This window comes from Melanostigma gelatinosum (assembly GCF_949748355.1).
Source record: "Melanostigma gelatinosum genome assembly, chromosome: 3".
In the NCBI taxonomy this organism is placed as follows: Eukaryota; Metazoa; Chordata; class Actinopteri; order Perciformes; family Zoarcidae; genus Melanostigma; species Melanostigma gelatinosum.
The window spans coordinates 6,863,481-6,890,714 of record NC_136636.1 but is presented as its reverse complement, the minus strand read 5'-3'; the positions used below and the strand labels follow the sequence as shown (position 1 = coordinate 6,890,714).

Sequence of the window (27,234 nt, the reverse complement as noted above, 5' to 3'; positions counted from 1 at the left end):
GACATGCGCTGTCCGCCTATTTTAACCCAAGACTGCTGAAATAAAGTTCGTACATACATCATGAAACGAACTTTAAGGCCGTGAATGCAGTTTAAATACATTTAATTTATCAGTAACAGTACAGCAGGTAGTGCGAGCACGCATCATGTTGCTTCCCCCGAGTCTCGTCCTCATCATTTTGGAGCGGAGTGAGACCTCCCCCCTGCCTCTTATCTGTGGTGAGCACCGCCTCCTCTCATTGGCTCCTCCTGGCTCCGGTGTGCAACGCCTCCTCTCATTGGCTCCTCCTGTCTGTGCTGTGCAACGCCTCCTCTCATTGGTTCCTCCTGTTCTGTGGGCGTGCACCGCCTCCTCCCATTGGCTCCTCCGCGGTGTCTGCGACGCAGCGCGTAGTTCCGCCCCAGAGTTACATCGAAATACTAGTTGAGGCAGACGAGAGAGAGAGCAGCGTGTACTGTACACCTAAATATTAACATTTTCTTTAACACTCAACAATATACTCGGAGAGGAATTAGCCGGAAGCCAGCGAACACTCATTTTTACCGAATAGGTGAGTCTTAAATCCGTGTTTTCGCGGTAGTTTCTTCCCGTTTATCTGCAGATGTGCTCGATGCCACAGGACATTATCTGCAGCTCAATTGAATCGAGTTCATTTCGCTGCTTCTCTCAACACTAAATGCGACATGACGACTATTTATGTTATCTATGTTAGATTGTGTACGTGCTAAATAATAACTTAATATAATGAAGCGAGGCCTGTCACGATGCGTTATATATCGTAAATTACCGAGCTAAAAACAGGTGAAGAAATGTTATCGAATAGCTCAAAGCTTGATGAATTTTAACACAGTGATACAGTTCAAACTCAGGAATAACGTCAGGTATTATCCCTATATACTGATAAGGTACCAGTTTTAGGTTTCTAGGTTATAAACTCATTGTTATGTGTAATCAAATACAAGCTTTACAACCAAGTTTATTAGAGGAATACTAATATTGTTTTTAGTTTGAACAGGAAGTCTTGAACGCTACTTAAAAAGGCCCAAACACTGTGTGTTGAATGTGTCTTGTCTCTCATGGTTCACTGTTCTGTAGATTAATCTGCACATTTTTCCAAAACACTTGTCTGAGTCGACACATGTCAGATCCATCTTTATCCACCAGATCAGTCATGATGATGTAGCTGCAGCAGGTGTGACACCATTCAGACACCACGTGACATGTGACAATGTCAGTGGTGGCCATGCGAAGGTCACCCAGGTGGGAATTGTAAAAGAGAGAGGGGGGGGGGCTTCAGGTGTTTCCTCAAATCTCTAAAATAACCACATCTGGGGATGTATTTAAAAAAAAAAGGTGTCCTGTCTCCCACAATGCCCTCCAGCAGTGTCACATGATCAGTAAGGCTTGAGTGGTGACACAACAAGAAACCGCCCGGCTCGTTTGTTGTCTTTGACAACATTGTCGTAACAGACGGTTGCGAAGCCTTGAAAAACAGAATAAGTACGAACAGAAAGCTTCTCTCTTTTGTTTTGTTCGCAGGAGAACGAGCAGGCGGTGGGTATAGTTTGAGGTTTATTGCCGGATCGTTAGAAGCAATCCACTCCTAGTTGATTATTAGGCCGAGTGGAAACGTACTGCCTAACTAAAGGGAGTGTTCAAAGTTGTTAATTAAGCCACACACAGGAAACGTGTTCGCCTCCAACGACGTTTGAGTAAGTTGGAATGGGTTCATGGGATTTAAGTCCTCGGAGACATTAAAACAAACTTGCCGGAGCATAATGCAATAGCACTTCATATTGCATTAATTCTGTAAGTGAATGATCTAGTATCACCGTCAGGAAACAACATTATTAAGGTGCCTTTCGGGCTTGTTTTGCTACTTACACCTGCATTATTTCGGGGATTACAGAGCACAGGACAAGTGAGAAGTGCTGTTGTGTTAGAAGAGGATTTGTTGCAGGGATGAATGTCAGGATGTGAGGGAATAATGCTCACTAGAGAGAGACGGAGACACTAATTAAGCCACTGTGCTGACAGTCAGTCTGCCTGGTGTTCACTCTCACCTCAGCATTACCGAGTTTACAGCAGAGCAAAACACAACCTGCGCCACAGACACGGACATTTTACGGGGACTTCTTCTCACAGTTGGAAATATACCCCAGGTTTTTATGAGGAAAAGCTCTCTGGCGCTGCTGTTGTGTGTTTTTGTAACCGGACTGCATCTGTAATTTAAGCTGCACCGGGCCCGAGAGTTTCAGCACAAAAACAGCTGATGCAAACTATTCCAGGTGAGCTACTTCTATTTCCCTTGACCCCAGCTGAACTCGCTCCGTCGGTCTTTACTCGGGGATGAAATTGAGGATAAATACACTTGTAGAAAACAAAGAAATGACAAAAACACGAGAGACAGTTGCTTGCGGGCTTTGTGTGCAGTGGTGGCGGGGTCCACACATTCATCAGACACCCTCATCTGCTGAAGGGACGGCTCTTGTCTGTCTCCATTTTCTTCATCAACATCATCGGCAATAAGATCAGCAGGTGGTGATGAGGAGAGGCAGAGAGATCACAGCTGGTGAGCTTGTTGATCCAAAGTGTTTGGCTACGAGCCAAGCTGGACCTTTCGGAGGCCCCGGACCGTCCTTCAGTGCCGCCGGTCCTTTAGGATCACTTTGTGTGTGTGACGTTCCTGCTCTCCACTGAGACGTTTGTCACAGATACAAATAAGCGAGCGCACACTGAGCTCTCCGAAGCAGATCTCTTTACGCCGTCTTATCATAGATAATTTCATACTTTGCCGGCTTTAATGGTTTGGGGATCACCCGGGAAAGTTAAATGCTTCAGTGGTGGTTTATCGTGACCGAGCAAACGGCAGAGACAGTGCCCCCCCCCCCCCCCCCCAATTATTGGTGATGCCTTTTTATGACTCATTTGATGCGTTATCGCTGCACTGAATGTTAATGAGAGTCGAGCGGTAAAGCATTGGTTGTTGTGATGAGGAGAGAATAGCTTGATGTAAATTATGGTGGAAAAGGTCATTTGATTTCAGAGGCAACCACCAGCGGAGTCTAGGATGGCTTGTGTGTGCGTTAGTGTGTGTGTGTGTGTTAGTGTGGGGGGGGGGGTGTTGCCAAGGACACCGCCGACCTCCACGTCGGGCATTCGTAAGATAAGTGGGATGCCAGAGAAGCCGTTTCTGTGGGAGATCGAGTTGTCAGTAATCAGTCATTGAGACGGCCCAGCTGACCACACGGATAACTCTGTGAGCAGAGGCCGTGTTCCTGTGAGGCAACAGGCCTCTCGGCGCTGATTCACACACTGAAAACAAGCCGAGACGTGTTTCTATTCAAAGGGCTCGGTGGATCCGAGAGGTCTTTACTCGGGCTCTCATGTCTCCGTGGTGCGTTAATATTTTATGGAAGTGTTTCTTAAGTTTCCACCCCAGCTTGTTGGAACGGGATTCTGTAGGTGTGTGTGAGAGAGATCGTGTGTGCGTGTGTGTGTGAGCTAGTTGCCGGGTTACACAGATGGCCTCTCTGCTGTCTCCGCAGCTGCACTTCGGCCAGCCTGACCGCGGTCGACAGATCCTGGTGAGAGCCTCCAGCAGGACTCCGCTGCTCTGGAAACTGCCCACTCACATTAGCCAGCTGGGACCCCAGGACACACACACACTCAGACACAACCACAGACCCAAGGACACACACACACACGTAGCCCCCTTCAACGCACTTTTATCTTCCTCTTCGCTGTCTGCACAGCTAAGCCAGGCAGAGGAAATCCCCACAGACTGAGCGGCAGCTAGCCTAGCGTAGCGGCGTAGGGGCAGGTACTCTGTTAGCAGCCCTGAGTGCAGGTCCGACAGAAGCAGCCATTCAGTCTTATTTATAGCAGAGACCAGGAGGAGCCAGGAGGCTCATTCAGTCCTCTCACTTCTCTCTGACCCCTCACAGCAGATTTATCTCGACTCATCGGCCTCTCGCCGCCCCCGTGACGATATGTTGTTGTTTTACCTCATCCTCCCTCCATGCCTTCGTTTGTGTGAGACTTGTCTCTGCTAGTGTGTGTATTGATTTATTGATGATGTGTGTCATGTAGCTACAGCTATCTAAATTGCTGTCTGTATTGCCGCGTTCTCTTATTAGTTTATTTATCATCGTCTGAAAGGATCTGCTGTGGCAGCTCCCTACAGGCTTCTATTTGGAGTCGAAGGAAAGATGAAAAACGCAATTCACATGTCTGTGTGTGCGCGAGTGTGTGTGTGCAAATGGGTGACGTACGGTGACTTTATCCACTCAAAAACAAAAACACATGAGATTTAAAATTGATATGCAGCTCAGTGCAGGGACTACTTTTGCAGGATGACCAAATTCGACTCTGACTGTGTGGCTACAGTACAATGTACTGAGCAGAGGCCTTGCATATCATACACATAAAAAATTCATAACATGACTCACACACTTCCTTGTCTGACACGGACTTAATGGATGAATTGAGTTTCCAGTTTGCTGGTCCGAAATATTATTACTTCACCAGTGGGGAAAAAATCTTGCTGTTGGTCTCCGGATCAGCACAGTAAATCTAGCATGCCGCTGCTGGAAGATATGACAAATAGTTTTTATGAACCATAGCACACCGTATTTAGGAAGCCACTCTGTCCTCGGCTGTGTGTGTTTTCATGAGCATGCTGATGATGCCGATAGATATGTGGTTATAAATCAGTTCAGCTCGATGGAACTCTTTAATCTCATCAGACCGTTATCAGGTAAAGTGGCCCCTCGCGGAATAAGGTAATTCTTTAAAAGCCCTCGGAGAGTAATGGGTGGGGTCCTGCACTCAAGTTGCTTTGCAGGATTAGAGAGGTGTGTTCGTGTGTATACAGTATGTGTTACTGTGTGCGTGTGTGTATGCTGTGTTCTGAGACTGTGTGTCTACAGACTGTATATAAGAAGTGGGCGTAGTCAGCATGACGTCACCCAAAGGTTTGTGGCTGTTATGAGCGACCTGTATCGCCCTAAAACATATCCGGCTTTATATTCAGTTTTACTCTAAATGGACCATAAATGCCAAATGAAAATCAGTCTTTATTGAAGAGGAATTGAACCTAGAGACTGAGACCATAAACTCATGTTTACAATGTTTACAGAGGTAATAAATCAAGTGAGAAGTAGCATCATTTTCTCATAGACTTCTATACAACCACAGGAGTCGCCCCCTGGTGGCCAGTAGAGAGAATGCAACTTTAAGGGACATCCTAATTGGCTTGGAGGTTGCCGCCTGGTCTTTAGATGGAGTTTGTGTGTCTGTTTACATGGCTGTCTGCTTGTGAGCGCCACAAAGGCTGACCCTAATCCTGCGTGAGTATAGAGGTTTGGGTTTGGGTGGGTGTAAAAGGGGGGGGGGGGGGATCAGTGCAGTGGCTGCTATGTGCTAATGAGTGTCTTTGCTGGTGAACCAGCTTTTTCCTCTCAGGCACACAGAACAATTCAAGTGACGGGCGATCAGTTCGGGGTTTCCTCTGTTAAAAAAGATGCAGTTGTGCGGTTCATTAGACGCACGTTTTAAGAGACAAAGACGTGCACACCGTGAGAATGTGTCACTTCACGGTCATGGCATTGGCTTTGTGTGTCTTATACTTTCACAGCAGCACCCGCAATTTATTGTGTGTGAAGATATCTCGTGTCCCATCCCAAGTAAAACCTCTTCAACATCTTTGTCACTTGTGTTGTGAGTTATAGCTGGCTCAGGATATTAAATGTGGGTCTGCCAAATAATGGGAAGAGTCAATTATAGTAATGCAGTATTTAGCATTCATTAGATCCTTTTAATCTCGGAAGGTTCAAAGACGGAGGTCGGTGTTCCGTTCCTCGTATTAATGGTCTTAAAATAGTTTTGCAGATTGAGTTGCTTATCTTTCTTTTTGTCTTTTCAACGTAAATTTTTTTGCTTTGTCTCATATTCAGCAGTCTTCTACACACATCTGTGTGTACACAGCCGTTATGTGACCGTACAGCTGAGCAGCATCACGTCTTAAAAGTGTTTTCAGTTTGGCTTCAACAGCAGAGGTGGGTGTTGTTCCACATTTTGGATAAGAATAGACTGTTTTGATGGAGTCATGACAGAAGAAGACATCAAGAGAAGTGTCTCATCGTGAAAAAGAGGAAGAAAAAGAAATCTCTGTCATCGTGTGTCAAGAGACTCGTGTAAACTGTGAGGAGGAGGATGATGGAGCCTCTGGAGAGCAGCTGCCATTTAATTAAGTAGACGTGAAGCTGTGTGCGAGTGTGTGATTTCGGAGTATGTGCGCGTTCAGCTGTGTGTGTTTGCTGACAGTATCAACAGGAGGTGATCTGCAGAACAAAACAGCAAACTCCAGTTCACAATCCGGTGTTACCCCTCCGCCTCTAGGGCAGAACAGAATCCAAGTGTCCTGGTTGTTCAACCAGACTTGTTTGCTAAACAAATAGACTTCCTGCTTCTAATTCTCCAACCAAACCGCCCCGGTTTAGAGCAGTAATCTGGAACTGAGACCCGTCACGGTTCATTAGCTTTACTCCGGCGGGGTTTGCTGCTTCCGCAGACTGTAAACTGCAAAAAAAGGTTTGGCCTGGTTGCAAAAACAAGTTGGAGGGGGAAAGAAATTTCTGATGACTAAAAGTCTCCCGAGGTCTGAGAGGAAGGCGTCACCGCAGCGGTGACGGTGCAGGGGTTTGTTGTTTTCACCCGGTCTGTAGCTCTGACGAAGGGAGGACACGGAAGCGAAGGCTTTCTGAGTGGCTGGCCGGCGGCTGGGATGACTGGAAGTCGTGCTGGCCTATTTTCTGTTGTGATGTGAAGCCCGGTGAAGGGTCGATTGAAGACAGAGGACGTGCGTGTGCGTGTGTGTGCGTGTGCGTGTGTGTGTGTGTGTGTGTTCCTCTGTAATAGTAACGGTCATTAGAATAATTTGGCTCCCAGAGAAAGCAGACAGGCGGAAGACACCCGGCTACTTCCTCTTGCTGGAATTGAATTTGCAATTAGCTGTGCCCCCAAAATCAAGGGCAGGATGTTTTGATTAGCACAGCCCATTAATTAAGATGAGTCCTTCGGAGGCTTTGTAGCCCCGACTGAACCGGCTCCTTTTGCTCTGAGGACCATGTTTCATATGGTACAGTGGAGTTTATATCAGCGTTCTTCATGTTTGGGCAACAGAAGGCTTATTTGGGAAAGGTACTGTTGGTCCGTTAAGACGTGTTCAGTCTAAAAATGCAGACTTTGGAGGACCCAACCCCCTTACATTTCGGACATACAGTAGCAGCAATGCTCTCTCTGAACCGTCCACAAACATTCATTTAAATCTGAGCGTTTTACGGACTGATTTCAAGCTAGAAACCTTGCACCATGTCCTGTTTCACAGCTTCCATTAAGTGTTAAAATGACACTAGAACTGACACAAATATATGTCTACATGGAAATCAAGCATTCGCTCATTTCATCACACTTTCACAATATTGTTTTATGTGGCAGATTGAGTTTAATATAAATATTAGCGGTGAACCTCTCCATGGAGACCCAGAGGTAGGTTAACATGAGGTCACTGTGGTGACATTCATCTAGGTCAACATGGAGCGCAAGAAGGAGGTCAGAGAGTCTGTGCACGGCCATGATGTGAATGATGAGCACCGAGAGGAAAAGGGGGCCAAATTGAAAGGGCTAAAAGTAGGGTCAGCATCACAGCTGGGCTCTCAGTCGTCCATCATGCTGCCTGACGGGCCACGGTGAGATGGAGATGGATAAATGAAGATGGGGAGAGATGGAGGAAGAGGAGTAAAGGATGTGTTCATCGATCACTCTGCACCGTCTGCTGACATGGCAGCTACAGGGCTCTCTTTGTGTTGGCAGAAACACCGTATATCTTCAGCATAGGTGTCTGTGCCCATAGATGCACACCTGCTCCTTAGCAGTAAGCTAAAGGCGTGTCCTCTCTCTCCTGACAGCCATAGAGGCCGGATGATGATGTGTGCCAGCTAGAGACCTATGAGGGATGCTAAATAAGTTATCCGTTTATTAAGCTGACATACTTCAACACGTCTTTGCTGTAAGTCATTGTGTCAGAGTTGCAGACGCTTCAGTCTCCCAGAAGGCAGCGCTGACGGTTTACCTGTTGCGGCGTTGAAAAGAAAGGGCCTCGCGTGGTTTGTGTCTGCTGACGATTGTTCAGCCTCCTCGGCCCTCGCTGCGTGGCATTATGAAGCGCTGAGATGAACACTGTGCGGGGGAAATGGACCCGAAGAACCTATTCAGGGAAATAACGTGTGAGAGTCCATCATGCAATTCGCGTGTTACTCATTTGCAAGAGCAGGAGACCCGAGTACAACGGATTCTGACGTGAGAGCGATCCGGTACAGCAGGCGGCTCTCGAGGCCAGAGGGACTTGTTCTCCATCGTCGGCTCTCTTCTCCCGTCCCGATCCACTGATGGTCTGGTGTGAATGTGGGACAAAAGCTCGCTGCACAGATTGCAAACTGGAATTCACTTACCCACAAAGCTCTGCGGTCATATCTCGACATGACTGCATGGCTCATTTGAGTCCCTGTAATTGTCAGACGGGGTAGTAAATGCTGCTGAACGTGCGTATTTTCGAGTTCTCCTCGTGTCTACCGCTATTTATTCCCCTCGCCTCACATCTGTCCCCTCGGGGCTAGCCCGGCTTAGAATAAACATTGGGCAACCGGCTTTGTCTCTATGGCAACAGCTGCGCATGCTGAACGGTAGAGCGAGCGTGGGGTAGGCAGGGAAGGAGGTGGAGACGATGGCGCATGTTGCTAAATGGGATCTATTGTTAAATCAAGTGATTTTTGGTGCATTGGTTTAAAAGGGTGTGTGAGATCTGAGAGAGCCCAAAGGAGTCAATGGTTTCAAGCGAGACCTGACCCCGTCGCTCTCGCTTAACACCTCGATTACCCGGCTAGGCTGTTTACAATTAAAGCAGCTTTGGCCTCCATCCCACTTACTGTGGCAGCCTGAGGAAACGTTGGATTGATCCAGGCCAATACGCTCAATCCGCTCGAGCATGCAGAGTATTTGTTGTTCTTTCTTTCCTCGCCTCACTTGTCTAAATATTATTTCGCTCCGCCGTTGAGCCGGATTTGTCAGCAGGGGATTTAGCTGGGCATGTTTTCACTCCCCACTCGATGTTTTCTGCCTGTTTTTGTTTATTTTTCATTTGAGGGTTGTGCCCCGCTGTACCCGTCTGCTCCCCTGGTTGTTTCCAGAGCAGGATGACCTCTGACCCGGTTCATGCATCAACAGACAGCTGTCTGCTGGGACCTTGTACCAACCCTGAAGGTTATTTGATACCAGAGTCTCCAGGCCGTTCCAGGAGGTCGGCTCCGACTCAGGAAGTGATCGCAACCGCTCCTCCGATTGGCTATTCCTCTGCTCAGTTTTCCCTTTCACTTCCTGTTTGTCTGTGCGTTACGTGCATCATTCTGTGTCAAGGCTGTTTGTGGTGCGCTGCGGGCCGTTTTTGGCTTTGTCTTCCAGTCGTAAGCATTGACCTAAAAAGAAGCAGACGCTCCATCTGCTGTTATGTGCAACATGAGACTCTCTCCTGGGCAGGTGGCAGGTAATTCAAAACCACTTCCTGTCCTCACCTTGAGGAAAGGCAGAAGAGGTGCCATTTCAGGGAAAGTGGGGGAGGGGGGGGGGGAACTTTCGTCTGTCTGTGTTCTTGTTCAATAATTATGTGCAGGGACACACGGCTGGCTTCAAGGGGAAAACAAATGAGGTGGACTTTAGAGCTTCTTGTTAAAGCTGCGGTGATCCATCTTTGTGTGTGTGTTTGCACACCACCTGTGTGGACTGGAAGCGTGACCTTTCCTGCAGAACAGGCTCATGTGTCATCATGTACTGTACATATCGCAGGATGCCAATATGGAGTCAAGACGGCAAGGTTTCCAAGAGAAATACTATCGGGGCTGACTTGTGACCTGCTGCCACCTCCTTCAGTCCCACACTGATCGATCAGTATCGGATAAGTAGGTTGTGTTGCCATCAACTGCACCTAGTACTGAATAGATTAGTCGATTACTTGTTTAGAACTGCTAAACATTTCCTGGTTCCTGTTTGTTATTTTTCGTTGTTTTATACCGTTGACTTTGATTCTGACGTCTTGGACTTTGAGAAGTAGTGATGGGCATTTTGTCCCCCTTCAGAAGCTGCAAAACAATCCTCACAATGTAAAGTTTAGCTTTCCTGACTTCCCACGCTTGTTATCAGCACGTGATGCGTCTTCTCTCTTTTCTCTCCTTGCACAGAGTGGTTTACAGTGACAAGACAGGAAGATGGATGAGCTGCAGGACGTACAGCTGACCGAGATCAAGCCGCTGCTGACCAATAAGGTGAGTTGTGTGGGGGAGGAGGTCAGGCGCTGCTGAGGAAACAGGCTCCTGCACCTGAACCAACATGCACAACCACACATACAAACTAAACAGACACGCGGTGCACATTTACAGGGACTGAGCACCCCATACGGTCCTCCCAGGCAAATGCATACGCTGAGAACTCTGCAGTCCTGTTCATCAAAGTGAATTATTCACATCCGCTTGACTGTGTCGAGTGGGGAAAGAAAAGAAGGGAGAGAGCAAGTCAAAAGGAGAAAAAACAAGGTTGTAGATTGAATGAGGCAAGAGAGTGGAAGAGACGGCATCTATAACACAAGACAGTCAGAAGAGACAGACAAGCAAGAATGAGGAGACATCAAAGGAGAAAGTTAAAGAAAACTCGTCTCTTTATTTTTAAGTGAGCGACGGCATAAAACAGAAGGAAGCATGGAGGAGGGGAAAAAAAGCCCAGTGGCTGATCAAAGCTCTTCCCAACCTCATCTGGCCTCCTCCTCCTCGGCTTCCTCTTCCTCTTCCCTGCTCCGTCTCAACAGCTGATTAGAAAGACTGTGACAGTTGCCTGGGGAGAGAACAAAACAGACAGTCAGGAGGGTCCGGCGCCTCACGGGAGAAGTGAGCGGTGGAGTATCGGGTCTGCAGAGGAGCAGCTGCATGTAGATGCCTCGTGTGACGAGTATACGTCATAAAGAAAAAGATCTGAATGAAGGATAGCGAGACTGACCTCTCACACCACCTAGTGGCCAGCTCTTTAAAGAGACCAACCAGGAGATGGAGCAGCAGCAAAGTAGCCACAACAACAGTGAAGATCGCAGTTGGAATAAAAAAAGATTCACGACAGTAAAACAAAGCAAAGTGTCTCCCCTTCTGGTGTCCACGTGGGACAATATGTATGGAAGTCAACAGCGAGAGGCGTTTCAGAGAAATATTTTATGACCCTGTTTGTCAGTTCAAAAGATAATCTGTCCATTTAGTTTAGTGTGCTACATCTCTGTACGTCACCAGCACCAACATGGCCGTCACCTTGGCTCGCTAGCTAGGTAGCTTAGCTATGCTTAACGCACAAATGTACCATTATGCATAATGTACCTGACGTGTTTTATCCATCGACTCGATTTATCCAAGAGGATCCAATCACATATTGTCTTATACTTCAACAGTTTTATGACAAAATGCATCTTTCTTGATGTGCAGGATTATATTTTAAATTGTCAAACATCATGTATTCATGTGGGACTTTCTCACATTTCTAAAACTGCATTACAGCGATGGAATAGTGCAGACGTTTGGCCAGAAACACGTTTTTATTCTGTTTTCCGCTGCACAGCTATTTCAGCAGGAAGAAGAAAGGGAGTGCTTCAAAGCCACCATCTGCTTCCCCACCAACATGTACCCTACTGGTCTGGCCCACCACTCAATCCCCAAAAGAATCTTCCTTTGTCGTTGCTGCCCACTCTCACGTTTCTACCCGTCTATCCTGCAGCTTCCTGCTGCAACTGAGACGATACTCTCAGTAACACTGCTTCAACGTTACTCGTGTTGCATGCACAAAGAGCGAAGTTATGATGTTAAAAACTAAGTGGTAATGATGAGGATTTAAGATGCATAGACGAACACAATTGTTTCTCAAAAGCACGAGGTTCAACCAGCAATAGATAGATCCATAAACAACTACATCTACATCTTAAAGCTGTAATGTGCGTCAGGTACAGTTCTTTACCTGAATCCCTCGACTACAATAAGGTGAAATCGAACAGACCAGACATGATTGTAGTCTGGAGCATAATGACCAAATGTTGAGCTCTAATTATCACGAGTGATATTGGCAACCGTAAGTTATTAAGAGCTCATCAAAACGTGGGACAAATGTATTCTATTTGTTCCCACATGAATACGTCACACACGCATCATGTGACAGCTGCACAGCCGACCATCTACAAGTACAATAGATATTATTATTATTATTATTGGCTTTATGTATATGGTATATAAGCCTATGCTATATTTTAACTCTCCTCTTTCACTTTGTCTTGCAGAATACGCGCAACTTTCAGGATTTCGACTGCCAGGTGAGTGTTTCTCACTGCTCCGACACAAAGCCCGGATGGTTTGTTGTGTTGTTGGAATGTAGATTCTTGGCTTGTTTTGTGGTGAGCCAATAGCTTAATATCAGGAATTATGGTCAGGGCTTCTTTGTCTGGCATGGATGCACACTGAACGGTTACATTTATGGAATGTGGATCTTTTGTACTGATATGAAAAGCCAACATACAATCACATCGGTGGCCTATTTCTTTTATTTAGGGCAAGGAAGATTTAGAGATTAGCTTTGTGTTTGTTTGTCGTTCTAAACACGAAGCATTAAGCGCAAGTCAACCCGCTCTCTCTCCCCGTGTCACTCTCTACTGTCAAGTCCTGCAACACAGCAAAATACCTGAACGTAAACACACTTTTGGGAACTTTTGGTCTTTTTTGGAATCGGACCGTTTTTGTCTTCCTGCGTACGGCTTTAGGAACAACGTTGTGAGTTGTGCTGTTGCCTCCAGAGACCCTCACAGTGTGTCCTCTTCCAGTAAATGTCAGGAAGAGATGTCGCCTACAAGTGCATCGATTTCAGACCTCTTGTGTCAGCTAGTGTCTTCCACAGTAAGATTGTAGTCAGGTCTTTTATGTGATAATGTAAGAATAATTATCACTCAAGGAAACAGAGTATCAGCCTTGAGTGGGTTCTGTTCCAGATGCCTTTCCTTTGATGTTTTTTTTTTGCCGGCCTTCTGCCTCTGCGCTGTGCAATCTTTTCCTTGCATGAGACTTCCCACAGGCAAGCACTCCCCACGCCGTGTTTCACAAGCATCGCGGCCGCAAAGGGTTAAATCTTTCATCCCTCTCTCACTTTCTGCAGTCATGGCTGCTTCCAGCATCCCACCAGAGCTAAATATAGCTGCTGCAGGCAGGGGGTGGGGTGGGGGGGGAGCATGTTTGCTGGAGCAGGTGTGCTACTTGCTCCAGTCCGGTCTGCTTCCTCACTAAAAACAATGAACACTCAGGTGCTCATATTTTCGGTGTATTTCAGTGTGTCGTGTTTCTTTCCGCACATCCTCTTTGGGTTCAGTTCAGCTGCTGTAGCTGCACTTAAAGGATACCAGTGGTATTGAGGGTTGCGTGTATTTGACCTTATTTCCATGGCAGCCATTTTGACCTCACACGGTCAGTCTTGAAGAAATGATTAAGACGCATCCTTAAACTGCTGATTCTTCAATGGGTATTTGTAAAAAAAAAAAGCCCATTTAAATAACGCTACTTCAACGACCGTCACTCTGAGCGAGAGAGAGCGAGAGAGAGCGAGAGAGAGAGAGAGAGACTGCAGTCTTGTGTCTCTTAAGCGGCTCGCATCACTGAGGGGAGGAAGGTGTGAGTCAGCCTCACCCACCCATGAACACCGACTGTACATTTTAAAAATGGAACATCTTAGTTGGTTGATGGTGTTTGCTGTGGGGGAGCAAAAAGGCTGAGCTGTATCCATGGACTCTGGATGCATGTGATGTTTCGTGAGCTCATAGTTGTCATTATTAGATTGTAATATTTGATAGTATTCACTCACTAGGTTTCACATTTTGTGGCTTTGATTCTACTTCTTCTCTTATTCATTCCAACACAAATACTAGAAGAAACTGTCTGCTGCCAGGTCACGTCTTTGGCTTTTTAAATCACCGTCTCATTGCGCTCAGCAGAGGGCGCCATAAGTCTGTTCGCTGTGTGGCTGGAGGACGATGCTCATGTGATGTGTTTATCGTCTATTTCAGAAATGTAGAGGAGTGCACAGGTGTTGCTCAGTCACCATCTGAGAAGAGGATAGAGTTGACCATGTAATGTAACATGCTGTGTCATGTGCTCGACGGTTTAATACCAAATGTTTTCCCTGAGCTCGTGCGTTTTTATAATATGCTCGGACATAAAACCTTCGACGCTGGCTGTGTCAATGCAAAGCTCTGCAGACCAGAGCGTCTCTCCTCTGACTGCAGTGTCCTGCTGAGACATGACTCAGTGTGTGACACAAACCGGCTCTGTCGAGGAAGGATAGAAACATAAGTTCAGTCACGACACATCATCTCCATGAGCCGATGTGACGAATCACATGTCCACCATAATCTGGCATAACATCTCTGCGTACGTACAATTAGTCATGTTCTCGCCACAATCTGGCTTGAAGGAGACTACTGATGCTCCTCTCTTGTGGCATCCTTTTGTACAGACCATATGTGTATTTTTCATACCTGTGTTACTTTATTTGTCTAAACCGTACGTCACGTTATTTATTTCTCGTAATGTGCACACACTGCATGTTGTGTCAGTGGCACCCTCTGTGTGTTAGATCAGGAAACATTCAGAGAAGAAACATCAGCACACAACCAAACATGCTGCAACAAAGACGAACCAATGAAGCGCCCCTTCTCTCCTTAATCCCGCCCACTCTGTGCTGCTTGCATGTGTGCCGTTGGCTGCACAGACCAGCCTGTCTGAAAGAAAGGCGTGTAGGAAAAAAAAATCAGAGATCAATAAACTACGAGGATCAAATGCTTCAGAGGCAGGTTTAGAAGAAATGGATCCGCTCATGTGGGGTCGTCAATGTAAATAAAAATAGGAGTTCATTGTGGGTTTATTTTCTGGTAAGCCGAGAACATAACGAGGGTTATCTTCTGAATGTCAACACACGAGCCGACATTTGCTGCAAAGCTATTTCTGTGTACATCAGACTGCTGCAGTTCACGCTCTGCTGGGTAACTATCTGTCAAATAGAAGTTATTAACCGGGTCTTATTGTTGGGTATTCATGTTGAGGTGTTTCTAGTGTGGATGCCGAGGTCACTCAGTCGTCTCCCTCAGCAAGGTGAGGCCAAAGTGAACCTCGAGACAATTGTTGCTAAAGTCTCAGTGACCAGCAGCCATTTTGCTGATGCAGAACACCGTCCAAGTCGGCCTCCTCTCTCCTCGCTTCATCAGTGTCGCGCTGTGACGTCAGCAGCCTGCCCATTTTTACAGGACTTTTCTCCTCTGAGCCCCACCCTCTCCCTCTACCCACCTGACCCTCCGCAGTCCAATTAGACGCAACGGTGGCTGGATGTACGTACGCGCTGTGACTACTAAAGCTCAAACTGCAGTCTCACTCTCCTCCCCCTCGGTCTCTTTTCCTGCTCTCTTTCCCACCTCGTGTCTCTCTCTCTTGTTCTCTCTCTTGTTCTCTCTCTCTCTCTCTCTCTCTCTCTCTCTCTCTCGTTCTCTCTGCATCTTATCCAGCCCCTCTTCTTCTGCTTTCCATTCAGATTGTTTACCCATCTCCTCCTCACTCCGCTGCGTCTTTCTCCTCCCTCTCTTCTTGGTTCAACTTGTCACTGCTGCTCTATCCTCATCACCCTACATCCCTCCCTTTCCGACCAGCGCTCCCGCCTTCCTCCTCCTCCTCCTCCTCCTTCTCCTTTTTGGAGATCTTCAAAGCTGCCCAGCACACACTTGCACATAGCATAACACACTCCTCTCCTGCGTGGGAAAAACATGTCAGCTATTCTGGACCTGGACCAGATTGCATGCTCAGGGAATGGAGTGGTGAGTGACAAATGCATCTTGCCTGCCTTGACACACCTGGCTGGGTCCATGCAGCAGGGGCTGCTGGTTGAGATTAGGGTTTGGAAAGAAGGTGACAGCAGCTGGCTCGAGGAAGGGAAAAGCTGGTGCGGGTCTTTTCCTGGCTTTGCTTGTCACCACCTTCACTTTGGGGCTTTCTCTCTCTCCGGGCAGCTGCTAGTGTGGGGTGAACATTTGTTCAGTTTGTGTGTGTCAGTGCCCATGTGTGCAGTCTGCTCAGCCTAAACATGCTGAGGGTGCAGTGGTGAATTTTATTGTGGTGATACGAAAGATGCATGTGTGCAGTGCTTACGGTAATCTGCAGATGCCACAACCAAAATGATGCGTACGTGCGTGTCAGTGCACGGCTGTCCTATCAGCACGATTGTTGGTACTTGTGTGTTTTTTAGGATGCATGTTTCTGAACATCTCAAATGTGTAGCTGTTCGTGTTTATCCATATAACTGCAGGAATGTGTTTTTGCCTGTGGATGGTGCATAGTGCTAGCATTGTGTTCCTCATTCTGTTATCACTGAAAACAGGGAGGTCACCCCCCCTCCCTCACCCCCCCACACACACAAACACTCACACACTCACTTTAGCGACAACACACCAAAACCACTGTGGCGGCTCATTCCCTCCCCTGCAGAGACTTGAGTTTGAGTTTGTACTGGAGAACATGCATAAGAGACGTGTATGTGCTTGTGTATACATTACATCCATTTGCAGGCTGTTGGGTGGTTCTTGCCCTGTAATGTTGCTCTCAGGGGTGATGGATGTCATTCCCGGCAGGGCGTCGAAAACAGGGAGGAGGAGGTGGGAGGTGGGATTGATAAGAGAGGGATTGCGGGAAGAGGAACAGCATGATATTTTTTTTTTCACCTCCCTCGCCCAAACCCAAGTGCTTACCTCCATGTTTTCCCCGGTCAACCTCCTGGAGCCCCTCTCCTCAAAGCACAAACCCCTACTCAGTATTCCAGTCTCATCTACAACACACACACACACACTTATTGTCCAACTAACCAAAGATGAAGAGGGATTGCTGCCATTGCAGTGCGCTCCCTCTTTTTTTCTTTCTCCCCCTCTAGCTGTCCGGGCTAGCAGCCCCACCCTATGTATGTTTTCCTTGAGATGCTGCTGTGTGTACATAAATACCAATGTGTCTGTCTGCGAAAGAGGCAGCGCTCCCCGATCAATACGCTTTTAAACTATGCCAAGAGCTAAATGGATAAATTAAAAAGTCCTCTCCCTTACTCCCTTTCCCACAGCCCCTTTTCTCCACGACTCTCCACCCTTGTTTGTGCCAGGACTTGGCTGGAGAGGCACGATGAATTGAAGCAAAGTGCCCCTTCTGTTTCAAGGCACATACCTCTGTTAGTCCTACAGGACTCCCCCCCCCCCCCGTGTCACTCTGTCCCTGCTCGCTTTTCACGCTCTATTTCCTCTCATCCACTTCCAGACTCCCCATCCCCTGTGCTATCCATCTCTACATCTTCTTACTTGATGTCTTCACCTTTTTCTGTTACCGGTGGGGCGTACACGCCTGCTTCCGCCGTACACACACACACACACACACACACACATGACAGAAGGCAGGCGTTTGCACAAATGTGTTTTTGCCTTTTTACTTCGCGCAAAGCCTCCATTTCTAGACCGAGTGTCCTTGACTCTGTCTTTGTCTAATAAAGAAAGAAATCAGCAGCAACACAGCCATCATGAGATTCCTCTCAGTCTATAACAGGTTGTTACCCCCCCCCCCCCCCCCCCAAAAAAACACGCACACAACAGGCCGAGGTTGCAGAAGAATCATTTTGTTATCTGTGAAAAGGCCTCCGATAAACACAAGGCTTCTTGTCAGCAGGAGACTTTCTTCTGGGTTTATTCTATTTCCTGTTGGGAGGTTATATCACGGTATCAGCAGACTGTAGCACATCGTCGGTGACGGTGGCTCTGTGCGCACAGCTTTCATGTTTCATGCGACTAACACCCACTCGCATGAAAATATCTCATTCTGGTACTGACTAGATGTGATGTTTTTTTTTTTTACAGATTGCAGATGCAAATTACTGCAGCCTTGTCCTTGAGAATATACCTTTTCCGGTATGTCCTCTGAAGGGACTGTGACACATATCCGTCAGACAAAATGTCTGCAGTGGAACCAGTCAGAGTCACAGCCTCTGTGTCTGTCTGCCATAACCTGTGAGTGTGTGTCTCTCGTCCGCCCAGGCTCGCTCTCTTTCATTATTGATGACCACTGGGCCTTGAGACCAGGCAGGCGCTGGGCCCCACCCAGGCTGTCCTGCTAGGAGCAGCACACACACACACACACAGAGCTGCGCCATGCACACCCTCGTATGCAGCACAAAGGCATGCTGACCTTGAGAATGTGTGTGTGTGATGCTGTGATTCTGGAAACTGACTTTACTTCCTGTATATGTCATCACTTCCTGATTTTGCCACAACATTCACGAGAGCGTCTGATTATTTTTGCCGCCTCATCTTTTATCTAATTCCCCCATTTATCTTCATCACATTTCCGTGTCTTCAAGTCAAATTAGGAGTCTGTTGAAAATGACCCGAAAGCCATTTAATGTGCTTTCAGTTGAAGCACTGTGATATACTGACGTGGGGCGTCCTTGTGCTCGATGAAGAAATATATTCAAAAGGAAGCGATGGAGAGCGAGTGAGGCTGGTGTGACTTCGTTGAATTTTAATGGGTCTTTCTGCAAATACAGTCATTTTTGCAGAGTCATGCTTATGAAAGCGCTGTGCGTCTCAGGCCCTAGGATAAAAGAAGAGGACTCGTTTCACAGACGGCCCATTCTGTGCTTTGGTTGTCCGGGGGAACGAGGAATGTGTGGTGGGGAAGAGGAGCATGCTCTGCATCCCCAATCTGAGATCATGTTGTGGTCATTGGGTGTTTACTTTACCAAATACGTGTCTCCTGTGTCTGATTGTTGTGTCCAAGCTTAGTTCAGGCATTTCATATAATTTATTGTTTCTGTCTTTTTTTTCTTTTTTATGGCATAAATTGCTGTAATTGCTCTGAGTTTATGTCTGTTGTGGCTTTGTGCTTGGCTGAGATAATGTTAATGTATAGAGGGAAACGCCCACACAATATAATACACATTCCGCTGCTGAAAGCATAAAGCTGGTTTATTATTATTTTTAAAATCCAATGAATATAACAATACTTAGATTCCTTTATGCTGCTTATACTATTGTCTGTGTTGCCACCGCCTGATGTACTTTATCTCTCAGTGCCGTACAACTGCATAGACGTCCCAAACATAGTTTAAAACACTTGCAATGGACATTGTTGTTTCTTTTGGAACACGTCCTCTGGTGATAATCTGTGTTGTGCAGACACTACTGAGAATGCTGGGGGATGTAGTCCGCTGTTTGAACTACTTTGAAAGTTTGACTAACGGAAACTAATACACTACATTAGCCCGGTTCATCGTAGTGGAGGAATATGTCAACTAAATGACTCCTTCGCATGTTTTTAATCATTTTTGGATGATTCTGGAGTTCTGAGGCAAAACTACACAAGGCTTTAGCTACAAAGATGTAATTGTTGTTTATTTCTGCATTAACGCCAGAACTTTAAATGTGATAAGATTGGCCACAGACGTCACATTAAAGTAGTGCAACATTAGGTTTTTTACATAAAACACACCATGTATTGTTCCATCAGTCCTAAACAGTTATCTCTTCTTCTTCTTCTTCTTCTTCTTCTCTGTGGCTGCAGGAGCATGACATAGAGACTCCTCATGGCGTTCTCCATGTGACGATGAGAGGCGTTCCAAAGGGCAGCAAACCCGTCATCCTCACCTATCACGACATCGGCCTCAACCGTGAGTCCGCCAAAAAAATAGGGTCATCGATACACAATGTCCTGGATGTTTTAGTCTGTGCAGTCACACACACACACACACAGGTCCTCCACAGAGTTTAAACCCCTGAACTGTTTGCACCTTTTCCAGACAAGTCGTGCTTCAACACCCTGTTCAACTATGAGGACATGCAGGAGATCATGCAGCACTTTGCGGTGGTTCACGTGGACGCGCCCGGCCAGCAGGAGGGTGCTCCTCCCTTCCCCAGCGGGTGCGTGTCACACTGTGTTTAAATTCATGATTCACTCAGTTTCTCTGTTTGATTCAAACATGAGGAAATGACCCCGTACTAACGCAAGGAATCACATGCCTTTCATCTTTCTCCAGGTACCGCTACCCGACCATGGACGAGTTGGCTGAAATGCTGCCCTCCGTGATGACTCAGCTCAAGTCAGTGGCTCCCGTGTTGCCAGCCGATCAATGACAATGTGTTTGGATTAACTATTCACGTCCAGTCCCGCGGTAAACCAGTGCTTTCTCCGCAGGGTCAACAGTGTGATCGCCATCGGCGTGGGAGCGGGAGCGTACATCCTCAGCCGCTTTGCGGTGAGTCCCCGTCTGTACCAGATCAACACTTTCAACCCCCGTTATTTCGTTCTAATCTGACCCCCTTCGACCTCTCTGCTTCGCCTGTAATGATTAAAGGTTTTCAGGGCCACACAGCTTGTTTAACGCTGAACATTAAAGCCTCCCATCAAGCCCACACGGGGCTTCAGCTTTCTCTACAGTCTGCTGCATACGCTGCCGTTCCCCAAATGATGAATCCCCTCTGTGATTCTCCTTTTCAGTTGCTTACATCTTGTTTCCGCACTCAGCTCAGTGGGGCTGAAATAAGCCCGATGTGTGTACAGTAGAGCAGAAAGATGAATAATAGCGAGAGAAGATGGTGGTCCGGGGTAAAACAGGGAAGGTGTAGGGGTTAGCAGGCACATTCCCAGCCTCCTTATGGAGAGTCTGCTCTGGTTTGGAATTAATGAAGAACATTTATTCTGAATTGCATTTTCTCTAACCGGCTTGGAACGAAATGAGTTTACCCTTGATGGATTTATAGCAGCTGTTGCTGCATTGTATTTGCATCACATTGACAGCAGCAGCAGCAGTATTCCCTCAACATCGGACAGGATGGATCTTAGATTTCCCCTGAAGCCCTCTTTTCTGTCTTCAAGCAATTACAGAAATCGCACTCCTTAATTTAAAGGCCCAGGATTCCATCTTCAGTGTTTCATATCTTCATTTAAATCAACAGAAATGCTTCACGTTTTACCGCCAAAACACTGCAGTGGTTTTATCCGATATCTGCAATGTCCAGGGAATACGCAAAGCATTTCAAAACTTTTAATTGTGAAGATGTAGCTACTGATAGGCATGATTCCTTGAGTTGACTGGATCAGACGCGTCATGCTCGATAACGGCCATGTCTTATTGGTCAAAGTGTCCACTAGTTGTCCGTATGGAGTTGGGACTGACGTGTGTTCCTCTCCTCTCAGCTGAACAACCCGACCCTGGTGGAGGGGCTGGTTCTGATCAACGTGGACCCGTGTGCTGAAGGCTGGATCGACTGGGCAGCTTCAAAGGTCAGTGTTTTTGTAGTTTGCCCACAAGCGTAGTGTTGTACAATATGGTCTGAACGGAGACATCTGTACACGTACCAAACATGCGTCACAGAGTCTTTGCTCGTGCATACATCCTACGACATTGCCTGGAAATGTCATTATCGTCGGTCATGTGTTCCGTTATAAAATGACTGAGATACTTTACTTCATCACAGACACCAAGATCGTTATCAGACAATTCGAAGTCGACATTTGCCCTCTCTGGCTCTACAGATCAAGATAGCAGTCTTACTGGCATTGCATTTGATGTCATGCTCCACACCACAGACAGTACATATAGTGTGTGTGTGTGTATGTGTGTGTGTATATATATGTGTGTGTGTGTGTGTATATATATATGTCGGACACCTTTGCGAACCCCAAATGGGCCTGAGACACTTTTACCTCAGCAAGCCAGAATTCTCACAATGTAAAAAACTGTTTTATTTTGAGTAGAATAGTTTGTTTACAAGTGCAATACTGTCGTGTCCTACTGGACTTTAATAATGCTGTGAACTGTACATTGTTGTGTGTACTGCACAAGGTTGTTCAGGGGAGAACATTGTTTGGCCCGTTATTGTGGCACACAGTCATGGAACCACGATATGTCCCATACAGATCACAATCCCCACATTTCATCTGTTCTCTTGTTATTTGGCTCAACAAGACAATGATAGAGCGGAGACATCCTTTGCTTTTTCTTTTACAGATTTTTTCTTTAATGACGGTATGTGCCACAACACCTACTAGGTCTAAAACTCAAATATGACTTCTTTGTGTATTTGCGTCCTTTATAAAAGTCAAAATCAAACAGAGCTGTCAGTGCATCCACTACATGTAAACACAGACATGCTGGTACAGCCATAACCATGAGGTTTCTGCGTAAATAAAACAAAGTCTGCTGTTGTTTCTGTCTTGACGTGATGCGTCTTCCTCTCGTGTGCAGCTGTCTGGATGGACCAGTGATTTGGTGGATATCATCATGTCTCACCACTTCAGCACTGTGAGTTCCTCCTGCAGTACATTACTCGCCATGTGCTCATTTTTTGTCATTTCCCTTTCTGCTAAATAGTGATGGTGACCTTTTTTCTATTGACAATGTGAGACAGAACCTCAGGAGGCCTTTCTTGATTTCCCTGGGTACCATTTACCTCATCTCGCTCTTATAACAAGCATTTACTAATTATTCTATTTCTGTCCTCCTGGATATCTCGACTGGTATTTGTGACATGGAGATTACAGACTCTGAGTTAATAACTGCCGTGCTGAAGCTAAGCCTACTGTATATACTGATCCCACGGTTTGTCTGGATGACTGACGTCCACGTGCACATTCACTACATGCTGCTTAACTGCCCTTTATGTCGTCTCTCCCTCTTATTTCATTTGAACTCGTCTGTTTTTCTCTGCTCACCAGGACGAGCTGACAGATAACACGGAGCTGATCCAGAGCTACCGCCTCCACATCGCCCAAGACATCAACCAGGACAACCTGGCCCTCTTCTGTGGCTCCTACCAATAGTATGAAGCAATACATAAGTACACACTGTACATGCATAGCTTTGTAAGCAGCATTTTCCCCTCAGTTCTTGTGTTCTTGATCGCATTTATAGGTACAGTGGAGGCATTTAAATTCTGCTTCCAGTATCAAAACTTGTAGTAAGCCAGATCTGAATAAAAAAAGAAGCAATGCATCAAACACTACAAAGGACAAGGGTATAATAATAAATTCTGAGGTGCACAGAAAATCCGGATTCCTGCCAAGTCGCCTTACATTTTAGCCGGATCGCATTGTTCCTGCTCCACTAATTAAATCCTAATTTGTCTCCCTGCACCAGCCGTCGGGACCTGGAGATCGAGAGGCCAATCGTAGGTCTGAACGAGGCTACAGTTAACACATTAACGTAGGTTCTGAGGCTAAGGAGACTGATGGACATTTGTCTCTTGAGTGCTCCAGAAGATATTTAAGCCTCGTGTTCTTTCCCCATCCAGCTGCCCTGCGTTGTTGGTGGTCGGTGACACGTCCCCCGCTGTGGAGGCTGTGGTGAGTTACACGCCGTCGTCTCAGCAACAGAAGGATCTTTGGGAGGCGTTTTTTGAGCTCTGTAGTGACTCTTGTTCATGTTTCAGGTGGAGTGCAACTCCAGGTTAAATCCAGTCAAGACCACACTGCTGAAGGTGACGCTTTTTGCATTTCTTGATGAATAAAATATATATTTCTTTTGACTGAACAAAGAAGTTATTAATGAGACGGATCATTTTCTCCAGATGGCTGATTGTGGAGGCTTGCCCCAAGTTGTGCAGGTTTGTTTTTAAGGTTCTAGGTTTAGTCATTTAGCAACTTCCTTTGTCTAAATTATCTTCTAACTTTGATAACTTTATCTGTTCACAGCCAGGGAAACTTGCCGAGGCCTTCAAGTACTTTGTTCAGGGAATGGGCTACAGTAAGTACACATGTGTTTAGCTGCTTCTGGTTTGTGAGTAAGAACATCTAAATATGAGATAATACCAGTTCAAACTAGTTGACTCTATAGTGAATGTCCAAGAATTGTTTACAGGCTCACACCTTTCGGGGTGACGTGTTTGTGGTCGAGGTTTGTCTGTTTTTCACAGAACTTCCTGCCTGTTGACGTGAGTGCAGTAACTTAAACGAGGATTGTTTTCACTGCAGTCTCCCAAAGAGCTGTTGCTCAACACCCCTGCTGACGGGGGGGGGGGGGGGGGGGGGGTTGGACTGTGGCCAGCAGTGCATGAAAAGACACAGTTCTTTGTCAGCCAGGTCACGGAGAGGCAGCCCGAGCGCCTCAGAGGATGCTAACGCCATTTCCTCTCTGCTCTTTGCAGTGTGTGGTCCCCACAAGCCTCAGTAGGTGAGGTGTGAGTGCTTCTAGCGTGGCTGAAATGACAGTGGCACTCGAGATATGCTGAACAGCAATTCACGTTCTGTTCAGTTCGAAGTGGGCGTCAAAAGCGTTAGTTTGTTTTTGTTGCCTTGTGTGATTTTTTTTCTTTTCTATCCAGACCTGTTTAATGGTGCAGTCTCTTTCTAGAGAGACTCGACATGCATACTTAAACAGGCCTCCAGGTCACTCATCTGCAAAGAAAAACAACACATTTCTGTCAGACCGCACTGACTTTCAGATGCACCCACCAGCCTCTATGGATGGATGAAATCGTTGCTCTGGGCATACAGATGACGCATGTCTCTCTGTGTGTTTGTGTGTGTGTGTTTCTGTCACGCTAATTCTCTTCTGCACTCTCCCGTTCCCAAACCCTTCACTGTGGGAGGCACCCCCGGGTGTAGCCAGTATGTCAGTGCCTCAGTGTTGCTTTAAAGGCCACCGAGTCCCCCTGTTGAGTAAATGCCGCTGCAGGATTAAAACTGATTTAAAAAGAGTGCTTTCACGCAGCGAAAGTGTGGAAAATAAATCTCAAACACCTCAGCGTGTTTCTGAAAGCTGCTTTTCTCTCATTAACACGTTGCCGCAGTGTGAAATGCAAAAGAGAAGCAGCCAGAGAGTACAGGAAATTAAGATTCTAGTTTGCACACATGCTATGATTTCTTACCTGTTGTTGGGAGCAAACGGCTTTTGTTTTCTGTCCTCAATGGCCACAATCTGCGACGGATTTTCAGCTTCAATCAGAAACGCACTGAGGTGGATTAAAGCAACATTAGAGCTATATGTTCAACATGTCTCTCCCTTCTTCTTCCTTCCTTCTCTAATCATTGCTTACAGTTCCCTACGTTCTTCTCAGTCACCTGAGCAACGATTCAGGTATCTGCTTTTTGAGCAGCAGTCAGACTAGAACGCTTTGAAACCCGCTGGCCTCGTATTTCTGCACAGCGGATGAATGTCAATGTATGCAGACATTCTCCAGAGAGCACTGGCTCATTTTGGTATTCAACAGCCGCTCGGTGTGGTGGACACAGTCGCCGTTCTAAACACAGCGAGATCGTTCTGCATACATTCATCTCCCTGCAGGAGTTCACTTTGTCCCATTAGCATGGATTCTGTCCTCTGTGTCCTATTTTGTTGCATGACAAGCGTCCTCGGTCACTTCAGTTGGATTGCCGTGTTCTGCTGTTTCACTGCTTTTTCACGTTGTTGTGCCTCCAACAGTGGACACACACCCAATGATTTTCTGTTTCCATATTTTGTTTATTTTATGAGTCTTAGTTTTTGAGAATTGTTTGCATGGTGCGCACTTCTGTTGTTGTTGTTGTGTCCGAGTGTTCCCACACTGCGCTGAGTCTCCTGCGCCGTGTGAGTGGAATATTAATGCGCGTCTCTCCTTGTTTTTGCAGTGGCGTCGGTAGGAATGACTCGTCTGGCTCGCTCACGCACCGCCTCCTCCTCCAGCATCACCTCCATGGACAGCAGCCGCAGCCGCAACAACCTCAACAGCCTGCTGGAGGGCAGCGTCACCGGGGCCTTGGACAACCAGGCCGGACCCCAGACCATGGAGGTCTCCTGCTAAGCTCCGCCCTCTGCACATTCCGATAGTAACTCATGTGCCCTCTCTTTATCTCTCCCCCCCCCCCCCCCCTCTCTCGCTCTCTCACCGCTCCTAAATTACTCAACGCCAGGAGGATCTGTAATAAACTATGTGATTAGAGAAGATGTCATAAATATATTAACAGATGCATATTATTAAATATTGAATATTTAATGCAGTGTTACATTCTTACCAGAAACCATAACCATGTTCAAATGTGTTGCGTATTCAAATGTTTAAACCATTATTATTGACTGTCCAACCCCAACCCCCTTCTATTTATGTAAACATTAACATTGATTTTGAGTCAATGAATCTTTGTGTTTTGATCCCAAACTTGCTGCAACGCGAGGCCGATTTAGTCACAAAGTATACAGAGAGATCACGGAACCTGCTGTAGCTGCAGATATGTAGGGAAAGAGATGCATGTAAGAACCATCGCAGACTGTAGCACAATGTCAGTAACACGAAGCTACAGCTGTGGTGAGAGCTGCTTTTTGAACAACGTGAAAGAGCGTTCAGTGTAAAGTCACGTACCGGTGCGTCAACTCCTTCACTTCACACACATTTGTGTATTTTGTATTCTTTTTGTGTCTGAGCTAGTCTACTTTTCTTTCTGCTTTGTGTTAGATGCTTTTGTTCAGTTCAATAGATTATTCAGTGATTTGTTTTAACAGCCTGCAACAAGTGGGTTCTGAAGTGAAAAGTACAAGTCCCTTCACTGAAGGACTGTCTGCTGATTCAACTCATTTATATTATGACTGAATAAAAGCTACAACATGACAGCATGTCTGGTGTTTTCATTTGTCAGTACATTGCCAATAATTCAGCCAACGAAATGCACATAAATAACAAGTACATGTATTTGAATGACAGAGAAAGAAAGTAGTGTGTCTCAGCGCTGCGAGTGCTTGTACTTTTCCTCTCCTGTTAGTGGAAAAGTGAGGTGACAGTGGTGAGTTAGTTTCCAACCACAGTGTGACAACTTCTGTCACAGATGGGGCTGTCTATATTTAGCACACATTTATAAAAAAAAAAAAAAAAAAAAAACAGCTCAGCTGCACTACAAATGAGATGAGATTGGTTTCAAACTGTAAAGATGTACTGCCATCAGAATAAAACACTGAATCTGATGTATTACCCACTTCTGGTATCTGATATGTCATTTTCCTCATGCAATGCTACAATTTGCCTCAATTCATTGCAAAGAGGAATTAACCAAGCGCACAGATAACAGGTTATTTGCAGTAATTGGT

At 46.3% G+C, this 27,234-nt stretch overlaps 1 protein-coding gene across 3 annotated transcripts; it reads left to right on the top strand.

The window, feature by feature from the left end:
• Positions 1-409: 409 nt before the first annotated feature.
• Positions 410-26,763, top strand: ndrg3a (ndrg family member 3a). Of its 3 annotated transcripts, XM_079296928.1 has the most exons (17): positions 410-550; positions 10,293-10,376; positions 12,413-12,445; positions 19,746-19,851; positions 19,981-20,101; positions 20,218-20,280; positions 20,376-20,436; positions 21,378-21,464; positions 22,429-22,485; positions 22,899-23,002; positions 23,320-23,385; positions 23,474-23,525; positions 23,612-23,659; positions 23,750-23,785; positions 23,874-23,925; positions 25,219-25,257; positions 25,788-26,763. In XM_079296928.1, exons 2-17 carry the CDS (start codon positions 10,320-10,322, stop codon positions 25,958-25,960), a joined length of 1,155 nt encoding a protein of 384 aa, XP_079153054.1. In that variant the 5' UTR covers positions 410-550; positions 10,293-10,319; the 3' UTR covers positions 25,961-26,763. The 3 variants fall into 3 exon arrangements, with proteins under 3 accessions (XP_079153054.1, XP_079153055.1, XP_079153056.1); XM_079296929.1 differs by lacking the exon at positions 25,219-25,257; XM_079296930.1 differs by lacking the exons at positions 410-550; positions 10,293-10,376; positions 12,413-12,445 and adding an exon at positions 15,662-15,976.
• Positions 26,764-27,234: the final 471 nt, after the last annotated feature.